At 44.3% G+C, this 18,754-nt stretch overlaps 3 protein-coding genes across 4 annotated transcripts; 2 read left to right on the forward strand and 1 right to left on the reverse strand.

Annotated features, from left to right (window-relative positions):
- Window positions 1-49: 49 nt before the first annotated feature.
- On the forward strand, window positions 50-7,969 carry rpn2 (ribophorin II). Its single transcript, XM_034532799.1, has 17 exons — window positions 50-160; window positions 533-723; window positions 856-951; window positions 1,233-1,408; window positions 1,523-1,598; window positions 1,727-1,861; window positions 1,951-2,127; window positions 2,218-2,336; window positions 2,606-2,711; window positions 3,149-3,240; window positions 3,339-3,453; window positions 3,594-3,788; window positions 3,906-3,992; window positions 4,111-4,206; window positions 5,060-5,135; window positions 5,898-6,027; window positions 7,263-7,969. Exons 1-17 carry the CDS (start codon window positions 148-150, stop codon window positions 7,276-7,278), a joined length of 1,896 nt encoding a protein of 631 aa, XP_034388690.1. The 5' UTR covers window positions 50-147; the 3' UTR covers window positions 7,279-7,969.
- A 777-nt stretch (window positions 7,970-8,746) lies between these two features.
- On the reverse strand, window positions 8,747-13,402 carry ghrh (growth hormone releasing hormone). 2 transcript variants are annotated; one of them, XM_034532321.1, is made up of 6 exons: window positions 11,372-13,402; window positions 11,031-11,142; window positions 10,157-10,261; window positions 9,285-9,389; window positions 9,037-9,162; window positions 8,747-8,935 (listed from the first exon to the last, which is right to left on the reverse strand). In XM_034532321.1, the coding sequence occupies exons 2-6, from the start codon at window positions 11,105-11,107 to the stop codon at window positions 8,923-8,925; spliced, it is 426 nt and encodes a 141-aa protein (XP_034388212.1). In that variant the 5' UTR covers window positions 11,108-11,142; window positions 11,372-13,402; the 3' UTR covers window positions 8,747-8,922. The 2 variants fall into 2 exon arrangements, with proteins under 2 accessions (XP_034388212.1, XP_034388211.1); XM_034532320.1 differs by having other exon boundaries at window positions 8,844-8,935; window positions 12,320-12,429.
- On the forward strand, window positions 12,374-18,695 carry cdk5rap1 (CDK5 regulatory subunit associated protein 1). The gene is made up of 13 exons (XM_034532318.1): window positions 12,374-13,270; window positions 13,358-13,461; window positions 13,554-13,588; window positions 13,696-13,796; window positions 13,906-14,116; window positions 14,257-14,377; window positions 15,115-15,345; window positions 15,902-15,999; window positions 16,104-16,159; window positions 16,406-16,536; window positions 16,628-16,777; window positions 17,700-17,840; window positions 18,214-18,695. Exons 1-13 carry the CDS (start codon window positions 12,982-12,984, stop codon window positions 18,361-18,363), a joined length of 1,818 nt encoding a protein of 605 aa, XP_034388209.1. The 5' UTR covers window positions 12,374-12,981; the 3' UTR covers window positions 18,364-18,695.
- Window positions 18,696-18,754: the final 59 nt, after the last annotated feature.

The raw sequence follows: 18,754 nt of genomic DNA on the forward strand, positions 1-18,754 counted from the left end.
GGCTACGTTTATCTGACGTGTACTTACCGTGGCTTTTACTTTGAAACGTCGAACTACCGCCGGATGTTATACCGTTTGGTGACAGCTCACCCTTAAGATACCGGAAGCAATCGTCTCTTTTGGTGACGCTGCATAAGACTGCAAGACATGGAACGGTCTCGTAAGTGAACATTTCCTCTCCATTTCCGATTGTAATGTTCGAGAAGTCTCTTCTTCGTGATAATGACGTTTGGAGCGACGTTATGGACTCTGACATTTTTTGCGAATTGGTGAAGAAATGGCACCGGGTGCACGAAGTGTCCGGCTCCCTCCCGACGCTAGCTTAACGTTAGCTCGCCTTGTAGCTTGATGCGCAATGAACCAGCGAGCGCAGTCTCAATGAATGAATACACATCCATCACACGCGAGAGGGCATTAAATATACACATGTATTGTTTGCTCTCCGTGGTGGCAGCAGCCGATACACATTTTTATTTTTTATTTTAAATACTAGCCGGAAGGTTAACTTGTCTTCTCCGTTCTGCGTCCGCAGGGCTGTTTGGGTTGTTCGTGCTCAGCCTGGCTCTCGCTGGAGCTCAGGCGCTCACACCGGCGCACTACCTCTCCCTGCCCGATGTGGCCCGGCTACAGAACCTCCTGAGCCAACAATTCACCGGTCTGGACTCCGCGTACTACTCGGTCGTTGGTCTGTCCAAGCTCGGGGCGACCATTCCCGATCACGAGGTAAGAAGGAGCAAAAGAAGAAAAAAATCCCAGCAATTCTGCTTAAAAACATTTAGTCATGCTTCAATCTGGCTGTTGCATGTTGCGCCTCGATATTCATTGGCTTAAAACGAATTGTGTTTGTGTTTCCAGGGAGTATGCCAGTTTCTCAAATCCCAGCTGGATCCCATGAGCATTGACTCTCTCTTCTTCGCTGCCGAGACCAGTCAAGCCATTTCAGGATGTGAGGTATGCTCGCCACGGCTTTCTTATCTGTCCTCCTGCCGTTCTTCGTGTGCAAAGGCGTTTTTCGGAGTAGATGCCGATCCCAAGTCGCTATCTTTCTGTGGGTTCAACATCCACCTCCATTGCTATATGGTCACGGTGTTTAAATCAACTTGTCATATGATGGGAGGGTGAGAGTAAAAAATTTAAAAAATGTAGGAACATTGACCTGTGCATCGAGATGGCAAAGTGGACAACTGCTTTACACTAATGCTAAAATAACACTTAATTCCTCACCTGCGTAGATCCCTGTGTCCAATGAGACGCGAGACATCCTCCTGGCGGCGGTTAGTGAGGATTCCACCATGACTCAGATTCACAGGGCGGTGAGTGCACTCAGCTCTCTGGGGCTTCCCCTGGCCTCCCAGGAAGTTGTGGGGGCTTTGACCGGTCGCATCAACAAGGAGGACAACGTCATGGCGTAAGTGTTGTGTGTGTGTGTGTGTGTGAGGGGGGGGGGGGTTCAGGGAGCATGGCATTATTCTGTGTCGTCGTCGCAGTGCTTATGAGCAAATTTCTTCTCTCCTCTGGACAGTATCACTTTGGCTCTGCAGACCGCAGCACGCCTGTCCCAGCAGACAGAACTGGGAGGCATACTGGAGGAAATTGAGGTGAGCTCTTAAACTTCCACCAGGTGGTGCTGCGTTGCTGTGTTTTCTGACTGAGACTGCACTGGACTATTAATCATGCTCAGAGATTTTAAATTCTCAAGTTGTAACACTTTTTGTTCCTTCCTCAGGATCTCACGGCTCGTTTGGATGATCTCGGTGGCATCTACCTCCAGTTTGAGGAGGGACTCGAGGCGACTGCCTTGTTTGTGACAGCTGCTTATTCCCTGTCCGATCACGTGGACATGGAGCCCCCTCTGAAGGAGGTACGATATCTGTCTTGTCAGGCTTTTCTCCCCATGGGGGGGGTTTTCCGCTCTGAAACTGACTGCTACGATGGTGTTTTTCGCCACAGGACCAAGTCATCCAGCTGGTGAACTCCATCTTCAGCAAGAAGTCCTGGGACTCTCTGGCCGAGGCCTTCAGCGTGGCCAGTGCCGCCGCCGCTCTCTCCAACAACCGCTTCCACGTGCCGGTCATCGTCAGTGCTCTGGGCCCTGCCACGGTGTCTCACAGTCAGCCAACCCTGCAGGTACGGAGCGTGGGATCTCAACCTGGCTACAGTCCTCTGTGAGGGTTCTGATTGGCTCACTCTGCTGCTGTTTCTCTGTGTGATTCGCAGCTCCTTGTCACTGATGTCATGTCTCAACCTCTGGCCCTGGCCAACGTGCTGGTGGAATCTGCGTACAGCGTGGCCTCCAAGAGCGTCATTCTAAGCCACGCTTCATTCACACTTAATGAGTATGTATGATCGGAGAGATAAGTGCTAGCTTTGTAACATTTACTCGGGTTCCCCTTTACTTGAAGACTATGCCAAAAACTGGAAGAAGTATATCCACACCTTTCATTGCCGTTTGAGTAGTAACATTATACAAATGTAATTTGACATTTTTTTGTTGACTGTGTAGATTGTGTTTACTCCGCATATTCAGATTATTTGCAAGATTTAAACACGGTCTTCTTTTTGTCGAATCTACGCAGTGTTATATTGTGTTTGATCTCAATTTCAGTGGCGTCTTTGAACTGAACTTCATGTCCAGCCGGCCAGCCAGCGGATATTACCAGTTTGCCGTTGCAGTGACTGGGGATACCCGGCTTGTTGGCAATCACGTTGAGGTGAGGTGGCGGTCAGAATCGGAGGCGCAACGTTTCACTTAATAATTTTAATTAACTTGCCTTTTTTAATTGCCTTTTTCGATAATGCAATGCAGATGAAAGTGCTGCTGTTGAGTCAGAGACTCTAATTCTTAGAAGGGGTTGCCAGGCGCCAGCTTTTTGGTTTTCGAAACTGAAAATATGGTTTCAATTTTTGTTCACTTTTTTTTTTATATATATATATATTTTGAGTAATTTAAGATACTATGAATATGACAGCAAATCCAATATGAAAGAATGCAAGCTTCATTACAGCAACCAAACAAAAGTCTATTGCAGCGTCGTCAATGTCTCTTGATTCTGCTTACAGTTGCTCTCTGCTATAATTTTTTTTTAACCGGTTCATGATTGGTGTGCCGCCCTCTTGATGTTACTTTGTGCTTGCCGTCCGCCTGTAGCTCAAAGTAAAGGTGTCCACTGAGGTGGTCGTTAACAACATGGACCTCTCTGTGGTGGACAAGGACCAGAGCATCGGCACAAAGACCACGAGGTTAGGAAACACGTTTGATATGTGGGCTGACCCTGCCGAGCACAACGATAGAGTACTAAAGGCTTTTTTCTTTTTTCTTTTTTTTAATAATGCCTCAGGGTGGACTATCCTTCCAAAGGCAAGAGCTCCTTCACAGCAGACAGCCACCAAAACTTTGCCATGGCCTTCCAGCTGGTCGATGTCAACACCGGAGTGGAGCTGACCCCTCACCAGGTGTGTAATCAGGGTGGGACATGACGGTTATTAAATGGTTGGCCAACACTATCATGAAAACAGCTGCGACCAGTTTAGGGCGGGGTTAGAGGTGTTCTTCGGCATTCAAGATTAAGATTTATTTGTTGTCCCTGTCACAGACCTTCGTCAAGCTGCACAATCAGAAAACTGGCCAAGAGGTCGTGTTTGTGGCCGAACCCGACAGCAAGAATCTGTACAAGTTTGAGTTGGACATCGGCGAGCGCAAATCAGAGTTCAACTCTATTTCCGGCACCTACTCCCTCCACCTCATCGTTGGGGATGCTACTTTGGAGAATCCCATCTTGTGGAATGTGGTGAGTGTCTGTTCAGACTCGCTGGCGGTAATTCAGGCCGCTTGCTGACCTTGCAAGTCCTCGGCCAGTCAGACGTTGATGTTGAGCTCTAAAGCCGAGTTGTGATCTTTTTGAAAGGCTGACGTTGTTCTGAAGTTCGTGGATGAAGAGGCTCCAGTGGCCATTCAGCCCAAGACACTTTATGTGCCCAAACCAGAGATCCAGGTAATACTTGTTTACTATTTCTTTTTTTTATTTTGATGAATAAATAATCAATCCGTTTCACTGCCTGGTGGAAAATCAAGCAAGTCTAGCTGTATAAAATCTCCTCCTGTCTCTGCAGCACTTATTCAGGGAACCAGAGAAGAAGCCTCCCACGGTGGTTTCTAACACCTTCACTGCACTCATCCTGTCTCCTTTACTTCTTCTGCTCATCCTGGTAATTATTTCTAAATAATAACTAAAATGTTTATTAAATGGTTTGCCATCAGCTTAAAGGGATAGTTTTGATGTTTTGAAGTGGGGGTCGTATGAGGTACTTATCCATAGTCGGTGTGTTTACCTACAGTAGATGGCCACAGAACACGAGAGTTGTTGGGTCTACCGCTGACCCTCAATCGGTTATTCTATACGTGTCCTTTTTGTTGTGAACGGAGTCTGCATAAATGCAGAAATATCCGTTTCGAGTCTGTCGGAAAGTGCTGTCTGACAGCAAAGTAATGCATTGAAAATATTCTAAAATGTAGCGTAAACTTAAACTGATGTATAGGTGTTTTTTTGCTCCCATCCAGTGTGTTGCTTTGCTCGCGTGCCCTTATTCCAATCCGTTTCTCCAAACCACCCTCTACTACGATAGTACCTCGCACAACCCCGCCTCCAAAACAATTGGAACTTTCCCTTTAACTGTAGATTAACTTAGCTATGGAAATATCTAATTTTAAAAGCACGCCAACAAACGCAGCTCCTTCCATTATTCATTAAAACCTATTTAATAGAGTATTCAGCTTTGTTGTTATTGTTGTATGCACAGTTTGTTTTGGGTTTTTTTTTTTTTCCTCCCTCAGAAAAAGCTCTTCAGTAGTAAGCTTTCATAAACGGCACTGCACATTTCATTTTGAAATCACAATAGCGATGGTGTATTTTTATCCGTGGCATTTGCAGTAATCGTCATTGTTGAGGCGGATCGGCGCATTGTGTGTTCGCCGGTAAACACTTTTTCCAGCCCCCTTTTGTTTGCAGCTCTCGGAGGGGCTGAAAATCACATTGTCTTTTATGCCCCCTCTTGTCTGTAGTGGCTTAAGCTCGGAGCCAACATCTCCAACTTCAGCTTCACTCCCAGCACCATTCTGTTCCACGTGGGACACGCAGGTTGGTCCCCATCTCTGAAATGAAACTGTTCGTCACGCACCCCGATTGTTTTACAGCCTCTTCATCCGCAATTCATCTGCTGCTGTTCAAGGCGATGAGTGAATTGTGGTAACAGCCTGCGGCTGAGATTGTGCAATTAATTTCATCGAGGCATCATTCGTGAAATTCCGTGCATCGGCTCTCGATACGAAGCATCTGTTTGACTCTAAATGGACCATAATCTACTCTATAAACACCATGCTCTATTGAAACTATAGATTGAGACCATACATGTTTACTGGGGGGGAATAAATCAAGAGAGAAGTAGTGATTTTCTCAGAGACAATCAGACTTCTTTTTGCAACCGGAGGAGTCGCCCCCTGTTGGTCAGAGAGGGCAAGTTTAATGTATGTGTGCTTGGCTTTGGCTCCACTCTTTGGCCCAGGCAGTGGTGATACTGGCGACCCTGGAATTGGAACGGGCTCCTTACATCCTCGCTCTGTTATTAGTGGGGGGGTTACACACACACGGGGGTCCAAAGCATCTTTGCTGAAAGCCCAAAAACTAAGAAAAGGGAAAACGCAAACACTGCCACACACTTTGCGTGGATAAGTGACAATTGAGAGGGATTCTTTTTTTATTGGTGTATACATGCAGTTTTTTTTAAAGTTTTTTTAAGAAAATGCTGCATATAACACCTTTTTTTTTTTTTTTAATGTGTATATAGCACTCTTCCCACGCGGGGAACCACTGACGCTCCAGCTTACTCTCGTTTCATTTCAGCCATGCTGGGCCTGATGTACGTCTACTGGACTCACCTGAACATGTTCCAGACTCTGAAGTACCTGGCGATCATTGGCAGTGTGACTTTCCTCGCCGGGAACCGTATGCTGGCCCAGATAGCCGTGAAGAGGTACGTCCCCTGATGGCGCCTGGCACCAAATGGTCCCTCTTGAGTGTCCTTTTAGTCCCTGAGAGGGAGAAAAGCCGAGTAGCCCCTTTCCAGACGACAAGGACTCTGGTGCTTTGAGGCCTCTCGGTAGTTCTTAGCCTCAAGCCCCTGAGGAAAAGTGCCTAACTCGTATTGCAGCTCCTCAGTTGCCCCCCCTCCCCCCCCAAGAGGCCCACTGTCGATGCCAGGCCCTCTCCCCGAAGCAGAGCTTGTGCCCACTTGGACCAGGAGTGAAGCGTGGCAGCAAGATCTGCAAGAGCCGGGATCTAAGTGGGCAATTTCCTCCATCAGTATGTAGAGCCCTCAACGGGCCAGAGTGAGCAATTTGTTTGGATCTCTCTGACTCCAAACGTCACTTCATAATTGTTCACTTTTTCTTCTTGCTCTTAAGACGAGCCCAGCTAACCCCGTTTGAGCAAGTACAATTCTTGCAATTAATGATTTCACAAATGTCTTTTTTCTATTTTTTTTTCTTTTCAGTGAGGACTTTTTTCTCCCCACCTTCCCTCCTACCTCCCCTCTTCTTTCCTGCTCGTCTCTTGTCTCCTTTTGCAGCCGATGCCTGTGTTTTTTTAAATTTTTTTTAACCCCTTTATCCACACTTCTACTCCTTTTTTCAGGATTGCCGCAGAGCAAAGTAGTAGGTTGGCAAAGTATAGGAGCCTCCGATAAAGCCCCCCCTCCCCCCTCCCACATTTGTAACAAACGAGTCGGTCGGGCTCCCAGGCTGAAGTAAGGGCATCCTCATAGTCTGCATCCTCAGTGCATTTCCCATAATGGCTGGCCGCGTGCATGGCTGTGTGGTGCTCGATCATTCTAACTCCTGAGTGTTCACACACTCCTCTCTCCTCCCCTCCCCCCCACCCCCCTCCTGGTTTGCCTCTCACTCATCCCATCATAGCCATACAAGAACTGTCGTAATCCCCCCCCCCCCTCCCCCCTCCTGGTTCTGGTTGTGCCATTACATTTGAGTGGCTTGTTTTGTGTTCATGAGCCACGGTGTGCGTCGTCCAGAACCTAAAGACATTTGTCATGAGAGTTTCTCTTGTTTCTTTGTCCCAAAATAACATTGTTTGTTGTGCATTAAAATGCATGATCAAAACCTTTTATTTTACATTTTTATTTAATGTGACTTGTCAAAGATCAGGTGTTAAATGTGTGTAATAAGTGTTTGCTTTTTCTTTTTTTTCCCATAGAATTGAGAAAAAATAAGAGGACGGCCATTTTTAAAAAGAAGACAAGACGAAGCTCCTTTTTTTTTTTTCTTGGGTTTTTTTTTTCTTTTTTTCAAGGAGTTATTCAACGATGCATCAAATCAGACTTTTAAATGTGGCGCGGCAGTTCAAGAATCCAATCGGCAGTTTGAATGCAGTTGTTTTTTTTTTTTAATGCAGTTTGTCTGCGTTGCCAAAGTGGAAGAAATCGAGAAATCACAGCGTCACCGAGAGGGAAAAAAAAAAAAAACTCCCACTGACAGATTCTTCTACCGAGGGCTGTAAAGCTACTGATGCACTTCGTCTTCCTGTGAGATTTGTGTTCCTATTGTCCAACATGCCCGTGACCTGGGGGACTCATTTGTGTTTTTGGGGGTTTTGATTTGACTATTTTATTTTTTTACATTCCTCTTTCTTTCTATTTTTGCTCGATACCCATTTCACCACGTAAAAAAACCGTTCGTCAACTTGTTTGAGCTGACAAACAAACAAACAAACATTGGCATTAGCACTGATCTGTTGAACATTACTAACTATGCCGGTGTGTTTTCCTCTTTGGTGCATCACATGTGTTGTAGGAGCGGTAGTCCCCTATTTGATACAGGCGTCCCCCAGAAAGAAATGTTAAAGAAATGTGGGCCATGTGATGTTTTTGTAATGAAGAAGAGGAAATAAAGATGTGGAGGTGACTAAGTTTCTTTCTTGAGTAGAGGGGGGGAGGAGGGAGGAGGGGGAGGGGGAAACAGGAACAGGAACAGGAACACTTTCCAAGAGTTGGACGACGATATTCTGTTCCATCAATGAATACGGTTGTTTTTTGTTTGGAATGTCAATGTCCTACATTTACATTTTATTTTAGCAAAAACGTTTTTAGTTAAAAAAACGTAGTTATTTCATCTTGACGATATGTATTTAAATGATTTAGTTTGTGCTATTTTTTTGAATTTTTCTTTTTACTGGTTTGAAGCGGACTGGGCCAAGATGGAGAAAGTGACGCCGCATACTTTGCACCAATCAGGATTCAACAAACAGTTGAACAGTCCTGATGAAGCGGATAAGTATTTAGTGTTAAACTCCTAGAATATATATATTTTATTTTTTATTTTTATTATTTGCTCATTTAGTTAAAATGTGATAAAGTAGGTGTTATAAATGTTGCTTTTTGCGTCCATAACATGTCGCTCATGTTTTTTTCAGACTAGTGGACAGAAAACGTTTAGATGTTTATTTTTACCACGGGAGAAATCTTGTCTGCACACAGACGAAGATTTCTCCCCAATTCACTACATTTGCATATCTAAACATACCATTTAAGAAAACTTGTAATACAATAAATAGTAGTCTTAGTAATCAACAGGGTAAGTTTCACTGAAACATCTTTCTTTTTTTACCCATATTCACTTTGTGTGTTCCTTTACACAAATGTCACATTCGGGTGTTTCTGTTAAAGCAAGAGTGCACAACTTGAAGTTCCTCAGTGTCATTTATTCCACAGCCATGAGCTGAGCTTCTTCACAGCTTTAATGGGAATTAAAAAAAAAAAGAATCATAATTTTCTTCTGTGGAGAACCGGTTGGAGGAAGTGTAAGAATACAAGCAGCGATGGTTATGAAGAGTGCTGTCGGTGAGGAGCACCGGCATCTCAACTCCGCAGCCTGTGAGGAGGAAAGCGTCCCGTTAGTGACAGCCCAACATGTCGTTCTGCTTTCACCAGAGCTCGGAGCTGCAGACTAAGTCTTGAATGGCATTTATTTACCTGCGCCTCATGACGTTCCCCTGCACTCCTCGGTATCTCTGATTGCTCTGGATGGATGTAAGATCTTCTTTATAGCTCCCTTCGTATATGTCTGACTGACGTTTCATGTAGCTCACACTTTTATCTCTGTATTTTTTTTGGGGGGGGGGGGGCAATAACACACATCAGCAATTCATATATTTCACGCTGTATTCCTGTTGGCAAACGGCAGCTCTGGACGGATTGATTCCCTCTCGGGCGCCACCTACCCGAGCCGTTTGCCCATGATGGTCTGCAGGAACTTCCTGGCAGAGATTTGGCCCAGCACTTTCCTGTAACTGTTGGTGAAGATGGCATCAGCATGGCGTCCGGTGCTAAAGTCAGAGAGGGGACCATTTTACATCAGTGCAGTTATTGCGCAACGGTGTTCTTGAATGGCTTTAAGGAAAAATTATGGAGGGGGAAGACATTTTTTTGTGTCTGTCCATTTTACTGTGATCCGGCTTAAAGGGCCAGTTCACCGACATTTTATTATTATATGCATAACAATTGCGGAGATGAATATCCCTCCACTATGATCAATACAAACCTGTAAAAAAAATATGATTAAAATCATGCAAGTAAAAGCAAAATGACAATCACAGACATAAAATAGTGCAAGTTTTGTTGTCAACAGTAATGCAAATGAGTAAACTGAAATTCTTTTACAAAAAAAAAATCTATATTTTGTATACACACATCGATACAGAGGGGTATATAGTCTTACGGCCAGCGGGATGAAATGTCTTCACCCGTGCAGATAGTTTTTTTTTTTTTTTTTTCAGATATCCTTCCATCTCGCCTCACACTTTTATATTTCACTTTTTGGAACTACTCTCTCTAACAGATGAGTAGTTACTACACTGGCACACCTGTTCTGAAAGGACACGCCGGTGTAGAATGCTTTGAAATGTCCATTTCCACTGCTGTCAGAACCACAAGAGCAACTTCCATTGTGTTGTGGATGGAGGCAGAAATCTTTCAAAAATCATTTATATATATTTTAGTTTTTTTTGTAATGTGGGTAAAGCAGCCATTTGAACCCTTTTTGTATGTATTTATTCATTTAGATCAGCCACTCAGTCCATATTAACACACTGACCGCAACTCTGAACGCTCCCTGGAGGGACTTGTGTCGTCCTCCAGCTGCTCTGCTGGATTCTTCACAGAAGATGTCATCAGGATGGATGTGTTCCTCTGGCCGAACCTGAGAAATATCCAAAGTAACCAAACAATTGTGGAACATTGTATTGATCCCACGTGTGACAAATGTCGTCAAAGTTTTGTTTTTTCTACGGTGAAGATGGATTTTTAGATTGAACAAAAATATCCTCAGTCGTGCGGCAAAAACAATGCTCTGGCTCTTGTGAAATGCTGTACTCTGCGGCTACGTGACCAGAGCGCTGTGCAAATGTAACCTGGTGACTAATCCAGACACCTTGACCCTTTTTAGCATAACAAAGAGCAGAGGGCACAGCTGTCACACGCAGAGCAACCAAGTGAACGGTAAAACATCACAGGCTTTGTGCGTGGACCTGGTTACACGTGTGAGCCTCTGCGCTGTGGTCAAAGTCATTGTCCATCACCCCCTGAGCTCAAATCAGTGTCATGTTGCATCTCTTGTTGCACGTGTTCATTATCGGTTTTCCAATGTTTCAAGTGTTTCCCATTTCAGTGTGTCGCGGGAGCTTTCCGACTACACGATCTGTCCTCCTGGAGCTCAGCAACATTTAATTACACAGAGGAGTGTATTCTGCGTAGTGATGCAATCTGAATTCTATATATATATATATATATATATATATATATATATATATATATATATATATATATATATATATGTTTTATCCAGAGTAATAATCTTTAAGCACAGGATTTGAAAAAAAAGAAATACAATTTAATACCATTTTTTTTAAACACCCCACAAAACATGAACACACATAAAAATAATTTTCAGTAAATCTTCCAGGACTCACCTAATGGTCGGGTAGAGCGGGAAGCCTGATAAAGACACGACCAAGTAACAAAACAGCAGCAGTGCAGATTTATCCATCCTCACAGCCAGTCCCGGACAAGAAGAATGGATGGCTTGAATAAATGACAGGAGTAGAAATTACATTTGAAAAAAGAAGAATACCCCCCTTCCCCCCCCACAACCCACCCTCAACCAGCCTCATCGCTCTGCAGAAGGCACCAAAGTTGCTGCAGACAGAGGTGGGTACTATGAAGGACAACATCTACATGTAATCTCAAATACATTTGCCAGTTACATATATAATACACACATAGCATTCAAACATGGGGGTGGAAGAGTTACCTGGATATTGTTGTTGCGTGTGTGCGTGTGTGTGTGTCAGTTCTGAGCGTCTTTGCGGTTCCTCTTTATTTGGTGCCCTCCACTCTCATCATCTCCCACTGCCAGGAAAGGCTGGACAAAGGCAACACTGGAGCAGTACTGTTTGTTATCCCCCCACCCATGGTCAATTTATATGAACCTGTAGCTCCCAGTCACTCCCACATCACACATGATCTCTCTCCCTCTCTCTGAGCTGAGCTGAGCTGTCATCATGCTCTCTCTCTCTTTGTTTTTGTCCTTCGCCCCTTTTCTCAAATCCAACTTTGTTTTATTGCCATGATTCAATACAGAAAGTGTGTTGTGCAAGATGTACGATATAAGTATAATAACTCAGAATGTAGGGGAAAAAAAATAAGGCACATTTCCACATTGAGTTTATGTCATAAAGTAATCGCCAACAAATGATTTAAGACAAATAAAATAAAAGAATATATGTGAGATATAGTTATAATTGTATAAACATTGTTATTAAAACGCTAATTTTGACAGCCATTACTTTACGTAGATTATGCAAATGTTATTCCTAAAATAAATTGTCTACAACAAGGAAAATACAAAATGCATCTATAGACCTTAATGTCAGAGGATTTTGTCCAAAGGAACCTTGAGGACAACAAACAAGAAAAAACAGAAACACCTTTAAAAGTGTCTATGTTATTGGACACTATGACAATTTTAATGCCTATTAAATGAAAATATGTTTGAATAAACAGCTCTTGGTTTTAACGGGTTAAAGGTATGTTTAATTATGTATTTCAAGGCTACAGACTGCATGAGTTCAAAGCTTTACATTGTGCACACCTCGTATTTATCAGTTGGTTCTAGGGATTGATTGAACGGTATCAATACAGTACAAAGTGTTCAGCTTTTAACCCGGATTCAAGATTTTTGGTGATTTATTGAACTCACTTTGAAGCGTCCGCCGACGCCCGGAACGTTGTTTTCCGTCAAGGAGGGTTTTACACGGACCGTGAAGCTCGACGTACCCGGGGACATCTTGTCAAACGGATTGTTGGGACGCAAGAGGATTCCCTGTCGTTAACTTCCAACTTGGCCCAGCGGGACACCGTAATCTTTAACCATCCCTTGTTCTTTTCTCTTAGCTTTCAGGATGTAAAGGAACAGTTGGTCCGTTTATCATAAAAAGGTCAGAGTGAGAGACCAAATGAACTCTTCCTCACCTCATCCTCACGCCATGTTTGTAAATTAACTACTGAAAGACAAACGTTGCACCTGACAAACACTGATATTATTCACGTCGTGAACGATGGTTACACACGTTAGCTAACATAAGCTAACAATTCCTGCCACCGTTCCCAAAACTAATTATCACCCAGCAAACGTGTAATTGCCGACAGCTCAACGCTACTTCCGGGTCTTCGCACCGTTGCTTTGGAATGGGGAGATACCCCTCTTGCCGTGAAGATATCGTTGGCTCCACAAGACACGAGCTTTCTGAATGACATTTCACCACCAAGATAAACAAGTAAGTGACCAACTGCAGTATGCGGTACGGCCGTTAAGCCAGCCACGCGTCCTTCGCTCGCGCAGTTTACGTGAGCGAACTGGACATGGAATACCTGAGGAAACCCCTCGCGACCCTCCCTCAACTCTGGAAGCCCCTCAGGTGCGCTCCATCCAAATACTGTTCTAAATTAGCCAACGGCGGCGTGACCTCCAGAGAGAGGAGGACGGCGACCGCAGACCGGTTCAAGGCTCAGATATCCTCCGGTCCGAGTTTTCAAGATTTCATCAAAGGGGCTCCGGTTGTTCGCGAGACTCGCCCCGCGGTTGACGAAGAGGGCTCCGGGGAACGCGGTTACCTCCCCGAGGACTCGGAGACGGGGAGCTCGAGAAGAGGTCAGTGCGCGTCGCTGCGAGTCACCTGTGAAGCGGCGCCGGCCGAGTTGCTGAACTGGTGTTTTTGTTGTGTGTGTTCACGTTTAGTGTACTTCGAAACCTACGGATGTCAAATGAACGTGAACGACACGGAGATAGCCTGGTCCATACTGCAGAGGAAGGGCTACCGACGCACGGCGGACTTAGGAGAGGTGTGGAAGAGCTACAAAAAATTATTTTAGGACCATTTATGTGTGTGTGGGGGGGAATTATAATAATAAATACATAAATGTTGTGCTTACAGGCAGACGTTGTCCTTCTGGTAACATGCTCGATCAGGTAACTTACTGTGTTTCCAGCATTTCTTTTATTTATTTATTTACAATTGTTCATATAGCGTTGATTGACAGATGTCTCTTTCTCTCTCTCTCTCTCTCTCTCGACAGAGAAAAAGCCGAACAGACCATTTGGAATAGACTACGACAACTGACGGCGATGAAGAAGAGGCGGCTGAAGACCCCAACGCCGATGAAAATTGGGATTTTGGGTGAGTTCTGCTTCACTTACGCACGTGGGCCCATTCTGCTGTCTCGCCAACGAGACCCCGTGCACGCACTGACCCGCGCGCCCCCCCCCCCCTGTGTGTGTTCGTCCAGGGTGCATGGCGGAGCGGCTCAAGACGGAGCTGCTGGAGCGAGAGAAGCTCGTGGACGTCATCGCGGGTCCGGACGCCTACCGGGACCTCCCCCGCCTCTTGGCCGTGGCTCACGGAGGTCAACGCGCAAGCAACGTGCTGCTGTCGCTGGAGGAGACCTACGCTGACGTCATGCCCGTCCACCATGCTCCCCATGGAAAAAGTGCTTTTGTGTGGGTAGCTTTAAAACAATATATATTTTCCTGCTCCACGCCCCCTCCTGTCATTTTCTAATGTGTGTCTGATGCTTGTGTGTGTGTGTGTGTGTGTGTGTGTGTGTGTGTGTGTGTGTGTGCCTCGTCCGTGTCTGCAGGTCCATCATGCGAGGCTGCGACAACATGTGCAGTTACTGCATCGTTCCCTTCACTCGCGGGAGAGAGAGGAGTCGACCCGCCAGCTCTGTGCTGGAGGAAGTTCGTCTGCTGTCCGACCAGGCGAGTTCTGACCCCGACACACTTGTACGCCTGTGTAGCGAGTACATGCAAACTCGTTCTTCTGCTTGTTGGGTCATGTATGAGGATTTTGAGAGAACATTGTGAAGATCAGGACACAAACCAATGGTAATTCATGTTTTTAGATAGAGCCACAAACATGATGACTATAAAAACCAAATAAATACATCTGTATAAGACCATCATCTTCCTGTAAAACAAAGTATGACTGTCTGCTTATGTACGCTAGTACCAACTAGAGACAGTTTATAAGAAGTGGACGGAGTCATCGTGACGTCACAAATGCACCATAATTTACTAAATGAACATCATGCTGTATTGAAGAAGAAACTAGAGATTGAGACAATAAAGAAATGTTCACAATGTTAACTGATAAATCAAGTGAGAATTAGTCATTTACTCATAGACTTCTATACAATCAGACTCCCGATGGTAAGTAGAGAGAATGCAAGTTTTAAGACACTTACTCCTCGGCAGAACTGGAGGTTGCCGCCTGGTACCAATACATTTCAACCAATGATATCATGACGTCCATCGATGCATCAATTTGAAACTTTTAATGACAACAGCCACAGTCCTGTGTTCACTACTTTCCAATCCCACCGACTCTTTAGCGGTCCAATTTAAATGAGAAGAATTTGATTTCCATCCCTACTTTATAGCCGTAATGGGGGAGGAAGTGTATGGAGTATATAAATAGATATTTATTTTTTCTTCAGGGTGTGAAGGAGGTGACTCTGCTGGGTCAGAACGTGAACAGCTACAGAGACACGTCGGAGGAGCAGTTCTGCGGCTCAGACCCGACCAAGCTCAGCCAGGGGTTCAAGACCGTGTACAGGGCAAAGCAGGGCGGTCTGCGCTTCTCCGACCTGCTGGACCGAGTGTCGCGCATCGATTCAGACATGAGGATCAGATTCACCTCTCCTCATCCCAAGGATTTCCCTGACGAGGTACATGTTGCTACTGAAGCCCTGTCAAAACCAAGAATTCTACTGATCCATTTTCTAAGTGTGATCTAACTTGTTTTCTCGCCTCCATTTATGATTTAAGAACGCGTGAAAAAAAAGCTTTTTCGCCACAATAATCTTTTTAAGTTCCTTATCTTCTTTTCCATCTGCAACGGGATCTGTATTTTCTCACACGCAATACATGCACCTTGTATTTAGAGGGCATGTGAAAAAGGGTTTTTCTTAAGTCATAAACACAAGAGTGAAAACACTTAATCATAAAATGGAGAACCACATTTCTTTTCTCTCGCCTGCCTCTCAGGGCTTCCGTGTAATACACTTGACTCGCTGAATACACTTTTTTTATTTTTAGAAGCACTCACTCATTCAAACCCAGTGTAAATACAGATGTTCCAAAAGGTGCCTTTTAAAAAAATTTGAAAAAACATAAACTTCTCCATTTGATCACATTTTGCAATAAAAACCCTGCCCCCTTTCTGTGGAGGACCCCCTGTATCAACCTGACTTCCTGACCTGCTATGTGTGCTGGCGTTTACAGGTATTGCACCTGATCGCGGAGCGTGGGAACATCTGTAAGCAGATCCACCTTCCAGCCCAGAGCGGCAGCAGCGAGGTCCTGACGGCGATGCGGCGCGGGTATGTTTTTTTTTTAATCCAAACAAAATTGTCAAAGCGATTTCTCATTAAAGAAGTCTCTTAAAATGTTCTAATTACATGTCTTTTCCCATTTAAATGCACAGCTACACAAGAGAGGCCTACCTCGATCTTGTGGAGAACGTAAAGAGAATCATCCCCGGTAAGAAAGACACCAACACTCGGGTTAAGTTTTACAAGAATGTTTTAAAAGTGTTGTTACTTTTAAAGACATTTCACACAAGGAAAAGTAAAATAACTGGGGGGGGGGGGGATGTACTAAGATGCAAGTAAGAAGTTGGCCAGTTTAAATGTACTATTATGACAATATAATATAAAGGGCCTTTGCTTTGGTATTGTCCGATTGATGAAGTGTGTGTGTGTGTATGTGTGTGTGTGTGTGTGTCAGAGGTGAGTCTCAGCAGTGACTTCATCTCAGGCTTCTGTGGCGAAACGGAGGACGACCACCAGCAGACCCTGTCTCTGATCCGAGAGGTGGGCTACAATGTGGGGTTTCTGTTTGCCTACAGCATGAGAAAGGTGAGCTCTGGTGGGGTTTGGGATGCATCGCTCTTGTGTTGCTTTTTTTTTTTTTAGCTGTCGCTTTTCAAACGTGCGCCCTGTAACTCAGAAAACCCACGCCTCTCATCGGCTACAAGATGACGTGCCGGCTGAGGTGAAGCGGCGGAGGCTGGAGGAGTGCATCGGTGCGTTCAGAGAGGAAGCGGCGAGGGTCAACGCCGCGCTGATTGGCAGCACACAGCTCGTACTGGTGGAGGGAGTGAGTACTGCGCACATGACTGGCACGTCCTTCGAAGGATGTGAGGTTTAAAATAAATAGATGTAAAACAATATTATACATTGTATTTAACCTTAACATGAGATCTAGGAATTTGTATCAAGCCTATTTTATTAAAAGTCCACTATACAGGACTGTATACTGTAATGTATAGACACATTAAAAAATAATATACCTATGACCCTCGAGAGGTGGTGTCTGTATTTTATAGCGCCACCATTTATGGCTTAAAGTTAAATGCTGTCATTGATTCTAAACTTCAATCTGTCCAATTCTTTGTTTTATGTCCAAACACCTACAACATGTACATTCCCATCAGCCACTCTACTTTGTATGTTTAGCGGTGTACATTTGATAATCTACGGTATTGTAAAAAATGTGTTCATGTGAGTTAAAGGCACAGACGGGAGCAGCCTGGCTCCTCCTACACTGTATGTCCGTCGTCAATAATCACAATAACACATTATTTTAAAAGTGTAATGCTATTTTTTCTTTCATCAGGTTTATGATTTAGTTTATTATTGTGGTTTGTTCTCATTCCAGAGTAATAAAATACCAATAATAATGATGTAATATTGTATACAGTGAAACCGTGATGTTTGTCATGACAACGTTGTTACAACTCAAGTGCTAATGAGTACATGGTAGCATGCTACCACGCTAAACCGAGATGGTGAGCATGGGGAAACGCTTCACCTGCAACGTTTGAGCTCAAAGCCCTTCGCTGTGTCCAGCCTCACAGAGCCCGACTCTTAAGCTTGTTGATACTTCAACCTGTGGGGCAGAGGCTTGATTGGCTCCCATAGAAATACAGCAATTGCATTCGTAATGAAAGCAGCAGTAGTACTGTGACCTGTTACCGGGCAACAGCTGCTCATCTCTGTGGTTTCGCCTTTTTACGCAGGAAAGTAAAAGATCTGCCAAGGACTTGTGTGGGAGAACGGACGGCAACATGAAAGTGATTTTCCCCAGAGAGGATGTTGCCATTCAGCCTGCAGCATCCAACGCTGCGTCGGTCCATGCTGGGCACTATGTGCTGGTGAAGGTAGAGTTTTGTACATACAAATAGCCATTGCATTATTTCAAAAAGAGCCTGGCTAATATTATAAGTCGTTATTTGTGCATTACAGATATATATATAGAAGCTCTTAGAAGCTTATAATACATCATTAAAAATAAATATATATATATATATATATATATATATATATATATAGCAAGCATTTAGATTAAAATGTGTAATACAGTCATGTCAAACTCTTGTCTAGCTGTGACACCAACCATCATAGAAAAAGACCATGGTATCAAAAACCAATCATCACAGTCGGGATCTTTTAAAGGCATTATCTGGTATTTTCAAACCGTTCATCGTTCAATCACTCTGCCTCTGATGTTGCGTGTCTTTTATCTTTCCATAGATATTGTCGTCCAGCTCCCAAAGCCTGAGAGGCCGAGCCCTCAGTCACAGCTCCCTGAGCGGCACAGTGAAGCACTGCGAGACTCTGCCGAGGCACCGGCTCCATGAACATGCGGCCTCGGACACGACCATGATTGAAACGTGCCCCTGACACGAAACGAGCTGGCGCGGGGACACTTCCTTCTTCTCTTGAAACACTTTGAAGAGGCATCAAGACTGTTTTTACGGGACATTTTTACTCATCTGTCACGTTGGACTATTTGAATGTTGTTTATAGTGTGTGTGTGTGTGTGTGTGCGTGCGTGTGCACGTACACATGTGTGCTAAGCAATGCACTGCTGTGTACAGGGACAGCAGCAATATTGGAAACTGACTTTCAACTGACTGACCTCAATAGCGTCCCGCTTATGCTTATCCATGGTGGAAAATCATGTGTATTTATCACTCTTCTTTATCAATAAATAATGTTTATATGCCTCTGTATTATATTGCATTTTATTATTTTTTTATCACGTTTATCGCTATTTAATGAATTTGCCTAC

Source organism: Cyclopterus lumpus, chromosome 5 (genome assembly GCF_009769545.1).
Source record: "Cyclopterus lumpus isolate fCycLum1 chromosome 5, fCycLum1.pri, whole genome shotgun sequence".
Classification (NCBI taxonomy): domain Eukaryota; kingdom Metazoa; phylum Chordata; class Actinopteri; order Perciformes; family Cyclopteridae; genus Cyclopterus; species Cyclopterus lumpus.